Source organism: Hyperolius riggenbachi, chromosome 3 (assembly GCF_040937935.1).
Source record: "Hyperolius riggenbachi isolate aHypRig1 chromosome 3, aHypRig1.pri, whole genome shotgun sequence".
NCBI classification, from domain to species: domain Eukaryota; kingdom Metazoa; phylum Chordata; class Amphibia; order Anura; family Hyperoliidae; genus Hyperolius; species Hyperolius riggenbachi.
In genome coordinates this window covers 455,087,337-455,110,668 of record NC_090648.1, presented here as the reverse complement: position 1 = coordinate 455,110,668, position 23,332 = coordinate 455,087,337, and the positions used below count along the sequence as shown (strand labels likewise).

General features: G+C 45.3%; 1 protein-coding gene across 1 annotated transcript in view; it reads right to left on the bottom strand.

Moving 5' to 3' along the window:
* Nucleotides 1–23,332, bottom strand: part of MTPN (myotrophin) — a 99,501-nt gene that overhangs the window by 38,858 nt on the left and 37,311 nt on the right. Inside the window, exons 2-3 of the mRNA XM_068277894.1 lie at nt 20,403–20,516; nt 4,150–4,233 (exon numbers count right to left, since the gene is read on the bottom strand). Coding sequence (XP_068133995.1) covers nt 4,150–4,233; nt 20,403–20,516 — 198 coding nt within the window. The remainder of the gene's footprint in view (nt 1–4,149; nt 4,234–20,402; nt 20,517–23,332) is intronic.

Sequence of the window (23,332 nt, the reverse complement as noted above, 5' to 3'; positions counted from 1 at the left end):
CCGAATCGGCGCGGGAGGCTGCGGATCCCATAGCCGTGCATGGCACGGCTGATGGGATTCGTGTGCTTTCCCCGCAGACCCGGCTCGCGTCTCGCAGACGCGCGCCGCTCTGGTGGAATTGTGCCCTTACGGAAATTTCTCTCCTTCAAATGAGTACTGCTGTAATGTGTATGGCCACTTGTCACTAGGTGGCAGTGTGAGGCAGTAAACCGTACAACTGCTTTCAGTTTCTGGATTTTCTGCAAGTAGAGTGAGATCAAAGCATTCTAAGAATTTACAGCACAACGAATTCTGCTGACTGAGGAGCAGTGCACTTATCAAACGCAAGATACAAACAGTTTAGCACTTATTGTGCCAGCTTATAGGTCCTCAGATTCTCCCCCCTGGTCAATCTTCAGATCCTCAGACCAACATAATCTGCAGCTCTGTGCAGTACACCAATAAGAGGTGGAAATGAAAACCTTTCATGGAATACCATGCTCCAAATCCAAATGGTGGGTGAGCACTACACATGGTGTGGAGGGGAAGTAGGGGGTGGAGTCAAGATACGCTGGCTAGCTGAAGGGGATGAAAGATTTTAAAAGGGTACATTCCTAAAGCACTGTTTAAATATGCTAACGTATGAAGATCTTAAAGTGAACCTTAACCCTGAGGATAAAAAAAAAAAAAATACTTACCTGGGGCTTCCCCAAGCCCTCTGCAGCTGTCCTGTGCCCTCACAGCTCCTCAAGTGTCCTCCGATCCCATGCCGCGGCTTAGTTTAATTTTCGGCCGACTAATAGTCGGCCCCCGAAAATGCCTCCTCTTCTTCGCCTTCCACGCCGTCAAGTGCGGGCGCAAGCATACTGTGTCTGCGCATGACGGCGGGGAAGGTGAAAAAGCCGCGGCATGGGATCGGAGGACACTTGAGGAGCTGTGAGGGCACAGGACTGCTGAAGAGGGCTTGGGGAAGCCCCAGGTAAGTGCATTTTTTTTAACCCCAGGTTTAAGGTTCACTTTAAGGTGTCCAGACATCTAGCGATAACGGCAGATTCAACAGAGACAAATCTCTCTCAGACCAAATCTGATTACAGAGAGGATCTGTCTGCTGCCCATAGAACCGCAGGCTGATTCCCGAGCAATTTCAGCATTAAATCTCTTGGGAATTGCCCAAGTCTGCCACTGCCCCCCCCCCCCCCCATGGTATAAATGTTCACCCCATGCATGCATTTATACATCACCTATCCTGTGTCGCCCACCGGCCGGTGCCCATCACCGCCTTTCGTTTCTTCGTCTTCTAGTTGCGCCGTACGCGCCGCTGGCTTTAGTGTATTGCGCATATGACTATATACTTTGTAAAGCTCTGTTCTATCTAAATACTAAGCAATAATAATAATAATAATAATAATAATAATAATAATAATATGGGGCTTAACATGTTCAGCGCACTATTAATTTATTGTGATCTCTAACGCTATTATCTCCAGTCCCGTATACTTAACCATCAGCTATATACAGTAATTACGTGCTTAAGGCTCCCATTTCCTGCACAGACACCTGCACTGAAACTTGGGCTGATGATGTGATCCAGCAAGCCCTGCTCCGTGCTGTGCACTGTAGAGCTGAGGGGAGAAGTGGCACCACTGTGCAGTTGCGTAGTTACTGGACGCAGTCACAGCTGCCTCCTATGGGTGGGTGGGAGAGCTCCCTATTATTTTATCACTCTGAGCAGCTGGCAGCAGTCCCAATGATTTAGTAGGAGGAGGAAAAGAGCTGCTTGCCGATGTCATTAAGCAGCAGAAACTTCAATACAGCCACTTACAGCTTTTAAAAACACTCTTACGGATATTTAGCGTTTGAGCCACCATCCTCAGCTAATTGCATATATTATTATTTAGTATTTATATAGCGCCGACATATTACGCAGCGCTGTACAGTGTGTGTGTGTGTATGTGTGTGTGTATATATGTGTGTGTGTATATATGTGTGTGTGTATATATGTGTGTGTGTATATATATGTGTGTGTGTATATATATGTGTGTGTGTGTGTGTGTGTGTATATATGTGTGTGTGTGTGTGTGTGTGTGTGTATATATGTGTGTATGTGTGTATGTGTATATGTGTGTGTGTGTGTGTGTGTGTGTATATATGTGTGTATGTGTGTATGTGTGTATGTGTGTATGTGTGTATGTGTGTATGTGTGTATGTGTGTATGTGTGTATGTGTGTGTGTGTGTATGTGTATATATGTGTGTGTATATATGTGTGTGTATATATGTGTGTGTATATATGTGTGTGTATATATGTGTGTGTATATATATGTGTGTATATATGTGTGTGTATATGTGTGTGTATATGTGTGTGTATATGTGTGTGTATATATGTGTGTATATGTATGTGCATGTGCATACGTGTGTATAGATAGATAGATAGATAGATAGATAGATAGATAGATAGATAGATAGATAGATAGATAGATAGATATAGATAGATATAGATATATGTATATATATATATATATATATATATATGGTTTATGACTATAGCTCTGCTTTACAATCTGTCACCGGCAGCTATACATTTTTGAATCTTTTTTCTTTCATGGGGAGGACTACATATTGTAGTGGAGTGCAGGGTAGTGGAATGGATGACAGTGACCATTTAAATGCTATTACACAAATAATAATAATAATAATAATAATTCCAACATTTGTATTGCCCTTTTCTCCATTCAGACTTAGGCCTCGTTCACATCATACGTGCTTCCGTGCGCATTTGGAGGCGCTTATGATGTGGTGAAATGCAAGAACGGCAGAAAGGCAAAGACAGCCCTTCTGCCGTTCACATCGACTGCGCTGCGCAGCAGTACGATGCGCTATGATGCGCTTGCGTACTGCTGCCTGCATTTTGCCTGCAAGCGCAGAGCTGATCCTATCATTGTCAATGGATGGGATCAGCAGCGCAAGGAGTAGATGCGCAGATAGCGTGCGATCGCACGCGTTGCATTCCGATCGCACGGCCATCTGCGTTGGAGATGTGAATGAGGCCTTAAAGTGTACACTAGGCGATCGCACCATCCTCCTGCGCCGCCTGGATCACAACGTTCCGTGCCGCAGAACGCTCCCGGCCACGGCAGTGCAACGGGGGCACGCAGCAGCCGGGCTGTGCATGCACAGTGCGTCCCAGACCAGAGGCAAATTTGCGGAGGATTCAAGTGGCACAGGAGCGATCAGTCTGGAGGGGGCTGGAGGAAGCCCCAGGTATGTATATATTTTTTTAAATCTCAGGTACACTTTAAATAGGAACTGTAGTGAAATGAACAATGAATAAAATTGCTTTTTTTTTTTCAATGCACATAGATTTAGTCAGTGTTTGCCCATTGTAAAAACCTTTCCTTTCCCCGATTTACATTTTGAAATTCATCACTGGTGAGACATTTAGTTCTGCCAGATGATCTGTACAGAATGTTTGGTGCTGAGAGTTCTATGCACAAAGGGACATAATTCTTGCTTGGCAGTTGGAAAAAGCTGTTTTTTGCCACAATGCAACCGGGTTCAGAGAGAGCAAATAGTCAGAGCCATAGTCATGATATCCCGCTGTGGGAGGGGTTTCACCACAATATCAGCCATAGAGACCCCCCCCCCCTTGATGATCTATTCAAGTAAAAGGTAAAGATTTCTCGTGGGAAAGGGGGTATTAGCTACTGAATGGGATGAAGTTCAGTCCTTGGTTAAAGTTCCTCTTTAAAGTACCTGAGAGCTGCAGCCACTAGGGTACGCTCTATCGGCAGTAGTAGTTTTAGGGAGTCTTGCCCAATGACTCCTCACTGAAATAAGGTCTGGCTTACTGAATAGGAAGAGCCGCGATTCCCACCCTAGCCTTCTATGTCAGAAGCGGAGCCCTTAACCAGTACACTACCCAGCCACTACCGGCAGAGAGGGCAGTTTCAGGTGTAAAGTCAGAAATACAAGCAGGAGAGAAGTTGTGGCGTTATTTGTAGTCAGAGCCGGATTTCTAAAGTGGCCACAGAGACTCTGGCTACTCCAGGCCAACATATGCTCGGCTCCTCCTACTCAGAGATCATTAATAAATAAAACCGCATGCACCTTCATTTTACAATTGTAACCAAAATGTACATGCAAGACGCAGGAGAGAGGCATTGCTTTCTCACCCTGTCCAGAAGCAGCTTGACCGTTTTTTGATGTCCTTCATAGCAGGCAGACAGGAGAGGAGTGATGCCATGTTTATCTTCAGCCTGGAGAAAAGACAAAACACATATTTAAGTGACAAACCGCACAACAGGTGAGCCCTGCAGCAACACGACGGCAGCAGCTGGATTCAGCTATATTTGATGCACAGTTGCTTTGTGTTTTTTTCCCAAAAACGTTCTGATCTTGCTGTATCTGGAAAACTGCAATACTAATGTAACGGCATGCATATGTGGTGCATGTATACTGGGCTCACATACACAGGCCCTAAGAGATATCGGTTTAGCTCTGTAAAATAATGGCTAGATATAGCATACATTGATTAAAGTGGACCTGGATTCTTGCACAGGTCAGAAGAAAGAAAAGCAGAGAGAAATGCACCCTGTATGTATTTAGAGAGTTTAGCCTGTCTAATTCCCCCTCATCTGTGACCAATCACAACTGTAATTTGAGCTGTGTCAGCACAGGAATCTTAGTGGTTCTTGGCAAGGCAGCTAATTTGTGAACACAGGCTGATAACCCTATATCCAGGGGCGTAGCAATAGGGGGTGCAGAGGTAGCAACCACATCGGGGCCCTTGGGCCAGAGGGGCCCCGAAGGGCCCACCCTCAACTACAGTATTGGCTCTCTTTTGGTCCTGTGCTCATAATAATCACTTTTATAGATACTTTGAATAGTGGTAATAATTAAACTGCTCCCCATCCCCTTCTTGCACCTCTGACACTGTAGTTGCCATTGGCAAAATTGGGTGCGCCGTATTAATTGTTATGTATAAAGTGCTTGAGGGCCCCCATTGTAAAACTTGCATCGGGGCCCACAGCTCCTTAGCTACGCCACTGTCTATAGCTGCTTACATGAAAGTAGGAAGTAGTCACACTGCAGATTTATTGCATTATTTGTCTCAGCTGTAAGAGTAATTTAAAAAAAAAAAAAAAAAAAAAAAAAAAAAAAAGATTATGCTGTTGCTTATCTTTTAGAGCAGAGAGGAAGTTCCAAATTCAGGTCCACTTTAAAGTGTACCAGAGCTGAAAAATAAAATAATTTTATACATGCTTCCTCTAGCCCCATCCGCCTGGTTCGCTCCCACGCCACCGTCCTCCGCTGCCCACAGCTACGGGAACCGGGTCCTGACACTTCCTTCAGTCGGAGTCAGTCTTGCGTAAGAGAAATGTGCTGTTTGCATATCTCTCCAGCAGCCGCTGGAGAGATAGAGAGCGCACTTCTCCTGTGTAGACTGGCCACATTGACGTAAGTGACGGGACCCGGTTCCCGAAGCTGCGGGCAGCGGAAGATGGCGGCGTGGGAGTGATCCAGGCGGATGGGGCTAGAGGAAGCCCCAGGTATGTGAAAACAATTTTTTTCAGCTCCGAGTCCCCTGAAAGTTTTTCTACAGAGCTTTAGAGACATCACTGAGGCTTTTTCACAGGCCCCCCACTCTCAAAATCTATTACTTACAGATGTGGTCCATTGCATCTTTAAATATTTGCAACCTACATATAGAATAGCAGTGCTGGGTGCCAATTGGTCTGCAGGTTGTCACCTGGGTATGCCACACTGTCTGTAGCAAAGGTGTTCTTCGAGCACATGAATGGCTGCTTCTACTCTTTCAGATATATACTTTATGAGGGGCGCTGCTTGAGATATTTGATGTTATGTTATTTTATTCTAAGAAACTAGCAGTACCATGTGCTGCTAAATAATAGCCTAATGCTTCCTGCTGCTCCCCTCCAAGGTGGGGTTCTCCCTCTTCCCCACCCTTACACAAGGCAATCTATACGTTTATATTCACTGGAGGTGCGCTGGATATATATAGGTATAAGTTATCCCCATTCAATGCAGGTCATTTAATTACAATTATTGCACACTGGAGTTTCCAAATAAAAAGGGTGTTTTATTTAACAATATTGCTATTTCAATTGTAAAGCCACTACATACACGTAAAAATCTCCTCATACACTCACACACTCGTACTAGGCATGTTGGTTCCCCTTTAAAAATATCTTGTTATAAAAATCTCCTTAAAAAAAGAAAAATTGTTGATGTTATTCCTCTATAAACGATAAAAATAATGTTAGAAATTGCACCTATATAATAACTCTTCACAGCATAAATCTTGATGTAAAGAGAGTTCCACGGATATACAGAGTCACTATGTTCATATCCACGTAAGACCAGAGTGATCACTCTTACCACTTCCGAGCACTATTTCTCCCAGGGTTTCCTCCAAATTGCGGCTTGGTGTGTTGTTCAGCTCTTAGTTACCTTCCTCACGGTCACATCAGCCGTGATTCTCGAGATGGCAACCTCACCAGTCCTCTCCAGCCGTAACTCAAGCTTCCGGCCTTCCAGCTCTAGGTGATGACGTCACTACCCTTAGTGCGTCTCACCGTACATGTGGCTATTACTTCCTTGCGCTCCACCACTATCTTTCCTCTGCCGTCCGTGATATTGTATGGCAGTGACGAGGTGTCCGATGGTGTGGAAATAGCCAGCTCCTGTGTATGTTAAATGGGGCGCCCCTCTATAACTACAGGTTAGCTTCAGATTAACATGTTTCAACGGCTAGCGGCCGTCTTCATCAGAATCTCTTACTTAATGCCGGCCGGTCGCCATCTTTATATGGGCAGGTAGTGTTACACCTGACTCCTGACACCTGACACCTGAGCTGAACAACACACCAAGCCGCAATTTGGAGGAAACCCTGGGAGAAATAGTGCTCGGAAGTGGTAAGAGTGATCACTCTGGTCTTACGTGGATATGAACATAGTGACTCTGTATATCCGTGGAACTCTCTTTACATCAAGATTTATGCTGTGAAGAGTTATTATATAGGTGCAATTTCTAACATTATTTTTATCGTTTATAGAGGAATAACATCAACAATTTTTCTTTTTTTAAGGAGATTTTTATAACAAGATATTTTTAAAGGGGAACCAACATGCCTAGTACGAGTGTGTGAGTGTATGAGGAGATTTTTACGTGTATGTAGTGGCTTTACAATTGAAATAGCAATATTGTTAAATAAAACACCCTTTTTATTTGGAAACTCCAGTGTGCAATAATTGTAATTAAATGACCTGCATTGAATGGGGATAACTTATACCTATATATATCCAGCGCACCTCCAGTGAATATAAACGTATAGATTGCTTCTACTCTTTGTTGCAGGACATACTATCTGCACATGCTGTGTTGGGGGCATACGATCGGATTTGATCAAATGGGAGACATAAGGACTGCACATGTTAACAGGTAATAGTTTACACTACCTAGGCACAATGTAATGCTTTCAACATTTCATGTATGCTCCTGCCCCCCAGCAGTTTGAATTATGTTGACCCGGCTCTTGACCGAAAAAGTTTGGGGACCCCTGATCCAGGGTAATGACACTCTGGGGCAGAGGGATGGCTGACCAGTGTTAAAGCGGACCTGAACTTAGAATGTCTACTGTCTACTGTCGTCTGCTCTAAAAGATATACAGCAGCATAATAACCTTTAAAACAAAAAACATTTGTTACAGCTCATACAAATTCTAAAAAAAAAATCTGCAGTTTCTACTTCCTGATCCATGGAAGCAGACATATTGTATACAGCCTGTGCTTTCAAATGGGCTTATCTGCCATAGGCAGTCATGTGACACGATAGGATCAAATTACAAATGGAGATTAGACACAAATGAGGGGGGAATTATTAAACAGCCTATACTCTCTGAATACATACTGTACAGGGTGCATGTCTCTAGGTTTTCCTTCTGTCCGGTGCAAGAGTTCGGGTCCACTTTAAATGAGCGACTGTTTGCTGACTACACCTTGCACCTACTGCTCCTTTCAAAGCCACTACTGACGCTTTCTGTATGTTCAGTGCACTGCTCAGATGCTGTCAGATATAGACCTGCCCCACGCCCACCAAACATCCCAGTAGTGTATTAAACTATACACTGTACAGGCAGTGGCGTAGCTAAGGAGTTATGGGCCCAGATGCAAGTTCTATAATGTGGCCCCTGAAGCACTCTATACATAGCAATTGATACGGCACACCAAAGCCTGCCAATGGCAACTACAGTGTCAGAGGTGCAAGAAGGGAATGGGGAACAGTTTGTTAATGATTATCACTATAAAGTATCTATAGAAGTGATTATGAGCACAGGACCTATTGAGAGCGAATACTGTAGTTGAGGGAGGGCCCATCGGGGCCTCTCTGGCCCAAGGGCCCAGATGCACTCGCAACCTCTGCAACCCCCTTTGCTACGTCCATGTGTACAGGGTGGGCCATTTATACGGCTACGCCTTAATAAAATGGGAATGGTTAGTGATATTAACTTCCTGTCTGTGGCACATTAGTATATGTGAGGGGGGAAACTTTTCAAGATGGGTGGTGACCATGGCGGCCATTTTGAAGTTGGACATTTTGAATCCAACTTTTGTTTTCTTCAAAAGGAAGAGCATCATGTGACATTAAACTTATTAGGAATTTCACACAAAAAAACAATGGTGTGCTTGGTTTTAAGGTAACTTTATTCTTTAATGAGTTATTTACAAGTTTATCTTTGTTTACAGCCATTGATATGTCGCCGAGATTAACACGTGAGGAGCAGATAGAAATTGTGTTGATGTCTGGGGAATGCAGTAACCGAGTCAACGCAGCAGATTTCAATGCAAGGCACCCAACGAGACCACCCATCTCTCATGCTACAGTTAGCAAACTGCTTGCTAAGGTTCGTGAAACTGGTTCAGTGTTGGATTTGCCAAAATGTGGACGCATTAAATCTGTCACTAATAAAGAAACATCAGTGGCTGTCCTAGCTTCATTCAGCAAGAGCCCACAGTGTAGACCAAATAATGAATCAAACTGAAGAGAAAAGCAAGGCTGTCTGGAATAAGGAAAGGGCACAGCAAGGTTGCCTGGAGCGCACCAGCAGACAAGATGAGCTTAAAGTGGACTTGAACTCTTGCACGGGAGAGAAGGAAACCGAGAAATCCACGATGTGTGTGTTTATAGAGAACAGTCTGTGGAATTGTCACTTTTCAACAAGTAATGACGATAGGCTGTTCTACAAACAAACACAGGGTGGATTTCTCAGTTTCCTTCTCTCCTGTGAAAGCGTTCAGCACCACTTCAAGCTCATATGTCCGCTGGTGCGCTTCCTCATGTGTCTTCTCTCCATTGCTGACAGATAAGACAGAAACAGAGAGCCCAATATAGTGTAGTATGTATTGGAACAGGGAGGAAAAATGATACGTAAATATTATACCTACATACAAGGGTTACCTCTTACGCAACCACTGTATAGGCAGGTGGGGAGCACAAGCCTGTCCCCACTCAGGACTAAGATGTCACTCTCTGTAGATAGAAGAAAAAGGGTGTACCACCCTTCCACCAGGGGTGGAAAACTTGATATCAAGATGTACATAGGTGCCAAAAGGATAAAATATGCTAAAGTTTAAACCATTCAGGTGGTGGCGGTGGACCAGCCACACCAAAACAGACACGATGCTGTCGCTTGAGGTTGAGATAATTTATTCACATACTCCTAGATAAAACTATGAGGTGCCAGGCTGCTATTGGACCTATAGCTGTGTAATACTCCGGTTGTTTATTGCCTGATGAAGCGGGATTGTGCCCGTGAAACGCGTTGCAGTTTTATCTAGGAGTATGAATAAATTATCTCAACCTCAAGCGATATCATCGTGTCTGTTTTGGTGTCGCTGGTCCACCGCCGCCACCTGAATGTTTTAAACTTTTTAGCATATTTTATCCTTTTGGCGCCTCTGTACATCTTCATACCATTGCTGTCAGAACTGCCTGTACTCCGTGACCTGGTGGCATGTGCGTGGCCACCTACATGCTGTCAGGTCACGTGGCAAAGGAGCCGGCAGCAATGGAGAGAAAACATGGGATACAGGAGGAGCATGTTAGTGGACAGGTGAGCTTAACACCGCTGCAACACTCACCACAGGCTCAAGGGGTGCACGTTACACATGGCGGATGACCAGCCAGGGTCCAGAAATCGAACACGGCACACTTGATCGCTACCCTTCAAATGAGATCTTTCCGGTATGCCAGATCGAAAGTTTGATCGATTTTAGTCGTCATTGTGGCATTAATCTCTAGCAGATTTGATCAGAACGTGTGGATATTAAATATTCGATCCGTGACTTATAATATTCAGTTTTAAATAATTTTTAGTATCCAGACTTTTAAAACAACATTGGGTTTTTATTATTATTAATTAATATAGCATCAGCACCTTCCGTGGTACTTTAAATATACACAACTCCTTTGAAACCTCTGTCATTGTTTTTATGTTTTTGTTATACATTTTAATACTTAAAATAGTGTTCGGACATTTAAACGACATCTCCATGTGTTAAAAGGCGGTGAGGACTGAAGAAAAAAAAAAGAAAGAATAAATATTTGAAAAGGTCCTAGAAGTGAATTATATTTTGCACTCATGTTATTTGTGAGGTTTGAAAAATGGATCATTCAGACAGCAGCTGTGAGAAAGCTCCCTGTATATTGCTGACCTATCATAACCAGAGATCAAAAAGCCTTAAATGTTTAGCTGCACTGAATTCCAACCACGACTTATTTTACCTGACAGTTCAGATGTTACCAAGGAGCTGCAAGAAAATGTATGATCAGCAGATCCCGCCAGAAAGCAAGGCCAGGAACTTGCCTGGAGCTGGAACAGGCCTCACACCAGGCTTGACAGGACTTGAAACGTACCCACCTGATAGGGTCTACCCTGGGAGACGGCTGACCTGCTGATGGACAGAAGCAATAAAGAGCCAGCCTCTTCAGGAGCGTGCCTGCAATCAGGCCTGTCAGCTGGACTAGCCTTTGAAGCCTGGCAAAGTCCATGGGGAAGGCTGGGCTGTGCAAAGTATTGCATGAAAGCTCCAAAGCAGCTCCTCAGGCATGGCCTTTCAGTCTTACATATGTGCTTTTTATACACCAGTCCTCTAAAGCCCAAAGAGTGATCAAACGAGAAACTGTTTACAGAAAACATACATCTCAACTACCCCTATTTTAAAGGACAACTGAAGCGAGAAGGATAAGAAGGCTGCCATATTTATTTCCTTTTAAACAATACCAGTTGCCTGGCAGCCCTGCTGGTCTATTTGGCTGCAGTAGTGTCTGAATCGCACCAGAAACAAGCATGCAGCTAATCTTGTCAGATTTGACAGGAATGTCAGAAACATCTGATCTGCTGCATGCTTGTTCAGGGTCTATGGCTGAAAGTATTAGAGGCAGGGAATCAGCAGGACAGCTTAGGGTAAGATTTGATACTTAACCAAAGTAGTAGAATACTCCTAGATCATTCTCAAATGCACTGAACAGGTGTTTCTGACTGAACTGTGACTGGAATAGCTGCATGCTTGTTTCAGGTGTGTGTTTCAGAGACAGATGCTGCCAAAAAGAGCAGCAGTACTGACAGGCAACTGGTATTGTTTAAAAGGAAATAAATATGGCAGCCTCCATATCCCTCTCACTTCAGCTGTCCTTTAAGCTAGATTAAAAACTCGGCAGCTGTGGCCAATAAAGACTGGCTCCGCCTCAGCTGCCTCCGATGCCGCTCCCCTGGCTGCCGCGCACCTGTCGACCTTCCCCAAGGGAATCCACCAGCCAGTGGATAAAGGTAACCCCCTTAACCCATCAGGACAGGGCTACCCCACTCTAGTTCTAGATGGCCTCAGCACTGCCTGGCTGCTGACCACCTTTCCTAGCCAGAGAGCTAGGTGTTCCCCGGAACAGGAAACACAAAGAACTGGCAGGTAGAGGTTAGAGGTGGAACTTATAGAGAGCTAGTTCTTTGTGTTTCCTGTTGGGGGCAGGCCTAGATCTCATATGTAGCACCTGTCCTGGAGTGTTATTTGAAAAAATTTAATTCAGTATGTGTAGAGTGGCTCCTGACCTCTCCAAAAGATCCCACATGCCAAATATCTAGCGATCCCCGACAACTGAGCAACCCTTGAGCTATGTTCCCACTCTATCCTCCTGCGGAAAGCCGTTAATCCACATGTGTCAAACTCTGGCCCGCGGGCCAAATTTGGCCCGCAGCGCCAGAAAAGTTGGCCCACAAGTGCTTTTTTAATTAACATTGACTTTGGCCCGCGGCCATGCTCCCGGCCCCGCCCCTCCCACTGTAAGTCTGCCCTCCCTCCTTGTATGAGTGATAGAGCGTGATTACGCTCTATCACTCCCATGCTCCGCCTAACGAGTTGAGGGGTCTTTTACTCCCTGGCCGCCGCTCCACTACCTCCTGGAGTCGGCGGCCCGTCTTGCACGGAAGTCCGCTCCGCTGATCCTCTTCGCATGCCCGGCGCCATGACATGCAGCAGTGACGAGGAAATAGAGCGGCTCCGACCTAGTAGGCGCGTAACAGGAAGTACTTCCTGTATACGCGATGTTACCGAGGGAGCCGCTCTGCTGTCTTCCCGTCACTGCTGCATGACGCATGTCATGGAGCCGGGCATGCGATGAGGATCAGGGGAGCGAACTTCCGTGCAGGATGGGCCGCCGACTCCAGGAGGTAACGGACCGGTGGCCAGGGAGAAAGGGGCAGCAGGCTGGCTACCTAGTGGAGGCACCTACCTAGCTAATCTATCCTGGGGGCACCTGCCTATCTAATCTATCCTGGGGACAGCTGCCTATCTAATCTATCCAGGGGACAGCTGCCTATCTAATCTATCCAGGGGACAGCCGCCCATCTAATCTATCCTGGGGGACAGCTGCCTATCTAATCTATCCTGGGGCAAGGCTGCCTATCTAATCTATCCTGGGGCAAGGCTGCCTATCTAATCTATCCTGGGGGACAGCTGCCCAGCTAATCTATCCTGAAGGACAGCAGCCCATATAATCTATTCTGGGGACAGCTGCCTATCTAATCTATTCTGGGGACAGCTGCCTATCTAATCTATACTGGGGACAGCTGCCTATCTAATCTATACTGGGGAAACCTACCTAGCTAATCTATACATGTAGCATGCGGTACAAATTGTCAGGTGCTGTGCGATCATTCCAAATGGGGGGGGGGGGGGGTAAATATGACTGTTGGCCCTCGACCTGGTCTAAGTTTTTCATTTCAATTCCCTCCGTCTATTTGAGTTTGACACCCCTGCGTTAAGCCATTCCTCCACCCCTCTCCATAGCAATAGACATGTCCATAGTCCACAGGCTAGCAACGCATCTGTACAGCATCAGACTACACAAAGCTTGCTGGTGGCCACACAATTAGGGGCTGTTTCCAGTTGTGCCAGAGTGAGTCTCTGAGGCGTGGCACTTCTGTTGAAGTGAGCATCTATCTGAATCCCTGGATTTGCATGCATCGTCGGAAAAATGCAACAAACCGTCCATTTTTTCTCTGCTCGCCAATTCAGAGGCAGCCTGCTGATATCAGTAGGCTGTGAATAGGGGATTCACCGAAAATCATGTGGGGTGAAATCGCTCTTAATCACCCCCCGTGGGTACAAGCCCTTACACTGGGTGACTGCCGGCTATTGGAAAAAGTGTAGCCCGCTTGATGTGGAAATGGACCTATAAAGACTTGGATTCAAGAGTCAGCGGTTTATTTTAACAAAACACCTGGATGTGAGCTGAGGTTTTTCATTTATACACCACACAGCCATCTAGTTAAAAGGTACCTACACAGCAGCACTATAGGCATTAGTGGTGCAGCCCTACATACTGGTGTGGTGCTTATGGAACGGACTTATGGTAATAGTAGCAGTAGGGTATTGTACCGTGTTAGCCATCAGTAAATGCAAGAAGTTATAAATCAGGATGATACCATTTATTGGCTAACTAAAAATGAATAAAAATAAGCAAGCTTTTTTTAAGCATAAATACATGTCATTAAGATGCCTTAATTCAAACAGACCATCTAAATGGGGTTAGAGGTTGTTAGCTGAGATAAGGATCCTTGTTTACTGCATGCTCACAGACCTGGGATTAGGATTGACCCAGAGGTATCGTAAATTCTTAGTTCACAAGTTCAGCTAGAATGGCTGAGAAAGTTCAAATATCATCAGCCTCATACCAATATAAATAATAGGGGACACCTGTACATACTCAGATTCTCAACTAGGAAGCCCTGATCTGCTGCCTGAGCAGAGTTCCTTATAGAGACTCTGAAGCGAGATTAAAACTCGCTTTTTACCTTATATTTAACAGCGGCATGTTTGCCCCTGCTAAAAAGCCACTATCCCGCGGCAGAACGAGGGGTCTTTTCCCCCCCAAATCCCCCCTTGCAAAATCCACGACCAACTTGGTCGGAGATTTTGCTGCTCATGGAGGCAGAGCTAATGGCTGTAGCCCTGCCTCCATGCGCGTCTATCAGCGGCGGATCTACGCCTCTCCCCACCCCTCTCAGTGAAGGAAGACAGAGGGGCGGGGAGAGGCGGCGATCAGCGCTGAGAGGCAGGGCTGCAGCCATTAGCCCTGCCTCAACAGGAAGCGATCCCCGGACACTACGGAGGGTATTTGGGGGGTATAGACCGACGTTCTGCCGCGGGATAGCGGCGTTTTAGCAAGGTGAAAAGGTAATCTCGCTTCAGATTCTCTTTAAAGGGGGTGCACGTACCTTTACACTACAGCTGGGGGAGGGATGTATACCACACAATAGATACCCTGCAGTGTACTAGACTAGGTGTGTTAGGCTTTGAGACCTGTAGCCAGTTTAAGACCAGTGTGTATGTGTACACTGTAATCAGTGTACACATACACACTGGTCTTAAAAAGCTGGCTACAGGTCTCAAAGCCTAATATCTGGTAAACAGAAACGGGTGTTAATTTACGCATCATATACCATGTGCAGGGAGGAGGTAGGAAAGCCGAAGTACAAATTGGCTTGTGAACAGTCCACAAAAAAAAAAAAAAAAAAAAAAACAACCCTTATGGAAAAGTCACCAGTATCTTGTGCAGTGGTTATAAGGACCTTATAGCTAGTCTACTGAAAGCTAAGCACAATCGCCCCCTCTTCCTCCTGCCCATGGAGCAGGCAGGTCATCTGAGGTCAAACACACATTTTCCCCAGAAAACAAAAGCAGCTTTCATGTTACTTCTCTTTTTAAAAAAAAAAAAAAAAAAAAAAAACAAGTGTAACTGTTCAGACTATCTGCGTATGAAGAATGCGTTTAAAATCAAAGAAATGCAAGTTGAAAAACGCATGCGTTTTTCATGCGTTCTAATGCGTATTCTATTGCGTTTTGCACACACACACGTGACCCAGGGGAAAAAAAAGAATTATGGGAACCGCAGAGGAAAACGGACGCAAAAAACGCAATAGTACGCGTTTTTGATACGCGTCCATAGACTTTCATTGCGTCCGCTTCTATGCGTGACGCACAGAACTGCGTGCAGCAATGCGGATGAGAAACGTATGAGTCTCATACGCATACATGTGAACTAGCCCATTCAAAAGCATTAGCAGCCGTTCCTATGCGTTTTTGGTACCCGTACGTGTTCCCTGAAAACGTCTAGGAACGTGCATAGTCTGAACAGGCCCTAAGAAAGATTCTGAACACAAATAGCTGCAGCCTGTGATTCACGATTTGCGTACGTTTGCATAGGCAACGCAAATTTTTGCATTATTTGTGCAATTTCGCATTAGATTCATGGTTACAGGAAGTGGTCAGCAGTCATGACTAAGCTGTTACTAGGCAGAGTATGTTCTATTTGACCATTGCAAATTTTTGCGTACAAAAATTTGCATAAAAACGCATACAAATTAACATGCACATTTTCAACACTCTATTGGAAGATTGTTTGCATGCGAAAATTTCACACTACAGTGGAAACGTAGCCTTAGATTCTGGTATCTCCTTGACAAATTGAAGCTCCGACGTCCTGAAACGTTGGTTTAACAATTCTGCATTACAATAAATCACCCAATTAGCCATTTGGTGTGCCAACATTGGATTTTCATTTGATTTACTTTTTGCTGTGTTGTACATCGTACTGTCCGAGCGCCCAACCCACATCTCAGCTCATACCCATAGGTGTGGTACGGTCATACTCAGAATTTTGTCAAGTAACACCACATGGTCAGACAAGCTGCTTAGCCATTGCTTCTTGTTCACAGGTTTGTTCCTCACTGTTCAGAAATGTGATGTGACGAAAAGGTGTGACTGCATAATGTGTCAAAGGAAGTGTACCGCCACTTCTGTTAAAAATAAGTCAGCAAAGAATGAGGGCTGCATCAGCAAGGATGTGCCGACCGCAATACTGTCATTGCCCAGAAGACAGACAGTCCATGCCTGGCACCTACATCTGTCCAACGTGGTCATCACCAAGGATATACAAATCTGCTACAAACGAGAGCTTGGGTTTCTCAAACTGAGCAATAATAAATTTAAATAGGGGACACCGAGAGCCCAATATAGTGTAGTACGTATTGGAAATCGTGGATAAACGTAAGTGTGAGATGAATATACTCACAAACATGGGTTACCTCTTAGGCAACCACTGTAGATGCAGGTGAGGAGATTAGACCTGTCCTCACTCAGGATTAAGATGTCGCTCTCTGTAGATCAGGAAAGTAGGGGTAGGTCACCCCTCCACCAGGGGTGGACACAGTATTATCGTAAGAGAACAGAGGCGCCAGCAGGATAAAAGGTAATAAAAATTTTAAAAATTTGCTGGGAGGCAGTGGTGGACTTACCTCCGGAAAGCAGACTCAAAATACTGTCTGAATTAAACAAATAAATTTATTATTGGTACTCCAAAAGATGCAACGCGTTTCGCAGGCACAGCCCGCTTCATCAGACAATAAGATAGGGGACAAACAGTAGCTCGTCAGTAGCACGAATGGCACAGAGGTGCACATCACTCTGAACACACCATCCCCACTGTCGAATATGGTGGTGGCAGCATCATGCTCGGGGGGTGTATCTCTTCAGCAGGGACAGGGAAGCTGGTCAGAGTTGATGGGAGGATGGATGGAGCCAAATGCAGGGCAAACTTGGAAGAAAACCTCTTGGAGACTGCAAAAAGACTTGAGACTGGGGCGGAGGTTCACCTTCCAGCAGGACAGTGACCCTAAACATAAAGCCAGGGCAACAATGGAATGGGAAGGACAATGACCCTAAACATAAAGCCAGGGCAACAATGGAATGGTTTAAAACAAAACATATCTATGTGTTAGAATGGCCCAGTCAAAGTCCAGATCTAAATCCAATCGAGAATCTGTGGCAAGATCTGAAAACTGCTGTTCACAAACGCTGTCCATCTAATCTGACTTAGCTGGAGCTGTTTTGCAAAGAAGAATGGGCAAGGATTTCAGTCTCTAGATGTGCAAAGCTGGTAGAGACATACCCTAAAAGACTGGCAGCTGCAATTACAGCAAAAGGTGGTTCTACAAAGTATTGACTCAGGGGGCCAAATAATTACGCACACGCCACTTTGCAGTTATTTGTAAAAAATGTTTGGAATGATGTATGATTTTCGATCCACTTCTCACATGTACACCACTTTGTATTGGTCTTTCATGTGGAATGCCAATAAAATTGATGCAGGTTTGTGGCAGTAATGTGACAAAATGTGGAAAACTTCAAGGGGTCCGAATACTTTTGCAACCCACTGTAAATAGTAAAAATGCTACTCACAAAGGAGGGATGTAAGGGGCAACCGACCACAGGAAGCAGGTGGAGACAATGAACCCGACTCCACTCGGGGTGGTCCTAACAAGGACCTGGATGTGGTCGCTCTCCTAGAAAGGAGAAGCAAAGGTCCACTGTGGTGGGAACCACCGGTGGTCTGTTTCTACCCCTCGGATCAACAGGAATACGGGGGTATACTAAGCGCAAATGGGGGAAAGAGGCGCAGTGGGTGTGATAAAAGTGTCTAAAAACAGCTTAAAAACAATAACATAAGGTAGCTTACCTCTGACGAAATCTCTGTACATACAAAAGTTTTTATTTAGCACAGGCAACACGTTTCGCGAGTCTGAGCCTGCTTCCTCAGGCCAATAACAGTGCATGAAGGGAGGCTCCCTTCGCCATATGATTCTACTCATTTGGCATTGTTATCGGCCTGAGGAAGCAGGCTCACACCCGCGAAACACGTTGCCTGTGCTAAATAAAGAAAAAAATCTTTTGTATATTTACAGAGATTTCATCATTGAGGTAAGCTACCTCATGTTATTTATTGTTTTTAAGCTGTTTTTAGACGGTTTTATCACACCCAGGGCGCCTCTTTCCCCCATTTGTCCTTCTGTGAACGAATGCCTTGCGCCTTAGCACAGAGTCGCTAAGGCTTGGTGGAAAAATCCAAGCCCAAAAGGCTCCATGACACTGTGCAGACGCAAGGCATCCTGCGCAGTGTGTCACTACAGCCACACGCACTGCTCAACAAAACCCTTGACGATGAGGTTCTGGGGGTCCCAGCGCTGGATCAGTGAAGGCACCTGGGTTATCCAGACTGTTCCCTCTACTGAGGTAAGTACCCCTTTGGGGAACTTGTTTTTCCCCACTTTTACTTGAAGGAAAACTAATGTAGATAGAAAGGACCAGTGTGGTTTGATTATACTGTAGATTTAAGCATTTTTCTTATTAACCCTTTGTGACTAGGGGGTGTGGCAGAGGCATGACAGAGGCGTGGCAGAGGTGTGTCTTAACCTCCCTGGCGGTTTATTTATTTTGCCAGGGAGGCTGCGGGAGGGATTTTTTTTAATTAAAAAAAAAATATTTCATGCAGCCAACTGAAAGTTGGCTGCATGAAAGCCCACTAGAGGGCGCTCCGGAAGCGTACTTTCGATCGCCTCCGGCAATCGAAAGTAACAAGATAGGCCGCAATGAGCGGCCTATCTTGTTTCGCTTTCCTCGTCGCCATGGCGACGAGCGGAGTGACGTCATGGACGTCAGTCGACGTCCTGACGTCAGAGCCGCCCGATCCAGCCCCTAGCGCCGGCCGGAACTGTTTGTTCCGGCTGCGCTGGGCTCGGGCGGCTGGGGGGACCCTCTTTCGCCGCTGCACGCGGCGGATCGCCGCGGAGCGGCGGCGATCGGGCAGCACACGCGGCTGGCAAAGTGCCGGCTGCGTGTGCTGCTTTTTACAGAATTGGAATCGGCCCAGCAGGGCCTGAGCGGCGACCTCCGGCGGCATACCCCGAGCTCAGCTCGGGATTACCGCCAAGGAGGTTAAAGGTGCTCCTGTTTCTGATCTCAAAAAGTTCAGAGGTAGGCTTTAGCTGTTGAGAATAATTTGTAAGTGCACAGGGGCGTTTAAAGAGACACTGAAGCGAAAAAAAAATGATATTATGATGATTTGTATGTGTAGTACAGCTAAGAAAAAAAACATTAAGATCAGATACATTAGTCTAATTGTTTCCAGTACAGGAAGAGTTGAGAAACTCCAGTTGTTATCTCTATACAAAAAAGCTATTAAGCTCTCCGACTAACTTATGCTGGGAATACACGTTTCGTTTTTGCCTTCGTTTTAGCCTTCGTTTCGATTGTGCCTTTTGTCCTTTTCGTTCCCGAAATAATCAAACGTACGGTTAATATCACCACCCACGGTTTCGGGTTTTTTTTCGATTCTGATGGTTTCGTTTTTCCAATAATCGAAGGCTGCAAAGAAACGAAACGAAAATCCCTTTTTACAGGGACGGACTAACATAAACGAACATATAATCGATCTGAACAGTCATCAAGACTACCAATGACTCGATTAGATGGATAAAGTGAGATAATATCAAACATGTTCGATCACTAGTCGTTCGTTTTTGGAGTCTATTAATCGAAACTATAATGAGATTATGACTATTTTCACATACGTTTTCAACACTCGATTCGTTTACTGAACGAATCGAAGGCTAAAACGAAGGCAAAAACGAAACGTGTATTCCCAGCATTAGTCGTGGAGAGGGCTTTTATCTGACTTTTATTATCTCAACTGTAATTGAACTGTTTACTTTTCCTCTGCTAGAGGAGAGTTCATTACTTCACAGACTGCTCTGAAAGACTCATTTTGAATGCTGAGTGTTGTGTAATCTGCACATATTATAGAGTGATGCAATGTTAGAAAAAAAAACACTATATACCTGAAAATAAAAATATGAGAATATTTTCTTTGCTGCTAATCTTCTAGTAATTATTCATAGTACACAACCAATTCATTATATCATATATTTTTTTTCGCTTCAGTGTCTCTTTAACTCAGTAACAACAACATTTAAATCGTTAAATTCTCTTGCAGAATGGCCTCACAAATGACTTACATTAATATCGGCGCCCTTGGAAAGGAGATACTCCAGTATTTCGTCTTGCCCACAGTCCGCTGCGTAGTGTAGAGGCTTCCGACCACCTTCAAGCATTCGGTTCACATCCGCACCCTAGACACAAAAAAGACAACAGAGGTAATAAATATATGAACAGACTGCAGACCTCATCATCAAGCATATGCCCGGGGAGTCATGCAGCCACACCTGAGGCAAGGTTTGTGCAGCATAAATATGTGCACACTTATGCTAATGAGCAGAAACCATTGATATTCTCTCAAGCAAGGATGAGAAAGAATGATATTGATATAGAGCAGCTGCTTTAGCTAACCCAGAAAGCACAGACTGTAGGGAAGAATTTAACAATCTCCCTCAACCTACCCTTGACTACTACAGCAGGCCTTAATATACACAGTGGTCAAATTGAAAACTGAGACCAAGTCGCAAGCCAACCTTGATGTCTAGCCCTCCCCTACACAGTTCCCTGGTGTCTAGTGGTCTAGTGGCTCTCTCCCTCCCCTATACAATTCCCTAATGTCTAGTGATCCCCTCCCTCCCCTATACAATTCCCTGGTGTCCCCCTCCCTCCCCTATGCAGTTCCCTGGTGTCTAGTGGCCCCTCTCCGCATGTGGCTGCATAGTTTCAGCACTTAACCATAAAGTCTTTGCGCTTAGGTGCCTGCAGGTCAAATATAATGCAGAGTGGGGAAACCACTTGTGAGCCAAATTTATGGTACTACGGGCCAGTAGGCCAGATGGACTAGACCAAAATCGGTTCTGTCAGTTTTGTACTACCTACTGTGACAACAAGATAGCACCAGGGCTGCCTCCAACGCCGCCTCCTTACATTTACAAACGACCTGCCGGAATGCTCGGGGAATCCACAACCGGGGATTAAAACAAGGTACCCCCATCTATCTCCTCCAGGACAGGGCTACCTCCACAGTTCCATGACCTCAGCACTACCTAGCTGCTGACCAAAACTAGCTATAGAGAGCTAGAGGTTTCCCGGGACAGGAAACACAAAGAACTGGCAGGTGGACACTGAGGGGTGGAACTTAGAGAGTTAGTTCTTTGTGTTTCCTGTTCTGGGGGGAGCCCAAATCACATATGTAACACCTGTTCTGGAGGGTTATTGGAAAAAAGTAAATTTATACCTCATTTTAATCTGGAAGGAACGTATTTCATCTGTATACGTGTTTACATGCATTTAAAAATTTTACCATATTTCGCGATAGTGGTCCTTTAAAAGGGATCCTCAAGACTGAAAAAAAAACAAAAAACGTTTTACTCACCTGGGGCTTCTACCAGCCCCCTGCAGCCGTCCTGTGCCCTCGCAGCAACCCTCGGTCTCCCGCCACCAGCTAGTCTCCTTTTTAGCCGACTGGCTCACTGCGCCTGTGCAGGCCTGGCCACGCATCTCTTTCTTCGCATTCCCGTCCGCAATACTGTGCTGCACAGGACGCTAGTGCGGACGGGAACGTGAAGAATACCACGCATGGCCAGGCCTGTCGGCGAGACAAAAGTAGCTGGCGTCCGGGGACAGGATGATCCGAGAGTGACTGCGAGGGCACGGGATGGCTGCAGGGGGCTGGTAGAAGCCCCAGGTGAGTAAAACTGACTTTTTTTCAAGCTTAAGGGCCTCTAAGGAGGGGAACAATGTACTCAGCTGACAATTGTTAAACAAAACATCTGGCATACAAGATTATTAAGCAATCCCAGCAGACCTTGGGGGACACCCACTAGATTCTTGGCCAAAACACCCCCTTGGTGGAGAGCAGTCTATCACGTGTGTGTGTGTGGGGGGGGGGAGGGGGGGGGGAGTAAATGGAAGGTTAGGCACACAAAGGGTGATCTAGACCGCGCCAGCACTGTGACAAGGGGGCACTGGAGGGTGAGGCACACTTCTTGCTGCATTGTCCCAAATATACTGCAACCAGGGAAACCCACTTCAAGGAATTGCTGGTCCTCATCACAGATTTTAGCTCCATGGAGGCTAATAGGAAACTCTACATTCTACAGGAAGAAGAGAAAACCACAAAAACCACAGTGAAAATCGTTGCAGTACATCATTGCATGCCACAGACAGAGGGGCATAAAATGAACTCTAAATATGAAAATGTCCACAGACTATCTACCCATTGCATCTTGATCCCACCCCCTTAGACAACCCCCTCCAGCCCCCCATATCCCCCTAGTCTTTTCTTTGCTTTGGCAATACAGTAGAATGCCTTTATAGTAAACTCCAAGAGACCACGAAAAATAGTTTACTATAAAAGAAGTTTACAATATCAGAGTTGGTCATACATTGTATATTTATATGGAGGCATTTGCCGGGATCTGAGGACTGTGCGTTCACTATGGCCAAAGGTTTACTAGATCAGGAGTTTACTATAACAAGATTCTACTTTTCCTGTAAATATTTTGGTCATGCCAATAAAGATTATTTGAATTGAGATAATGAAAGTGATGAACAGGAAGTATTGATTATGTTACCACTATTTTCAATTCTCAATTCAGCTACCTAAAGGAATACTGTGGGGAGGGGGGGGGGGGGGGGTGTCAGGGGAAATGAGTTGAACTTACCCGGGACTTCTAATGGTCCCCCGCAGACATCCTGTACCCACGCAGCCACTCACTGATGCTTTATTCTCTGCTTCCGGTTCACTTCTGGAATTTCAGACTTTAAAGTCTGAAAACCACAGCGCCTGCGTTGCCGTGTCCTCAGTCCCGCTGATGTCACCAGGAGTGTACTGCGCAGGCACAGACTGTCACGGAACAGCCGTGAGAAACGCAGGCGAATCGGAAGGATCTGCAAAATCGATTCCCTGATCGTTTTGTGGTTAGATTTGCCAGTCATTGAAGTGATCAGAGACTGACATTTCTTAGTTTAAAATACTGGTTTTTTTTTTCCTCTCCTTCCTTCCACC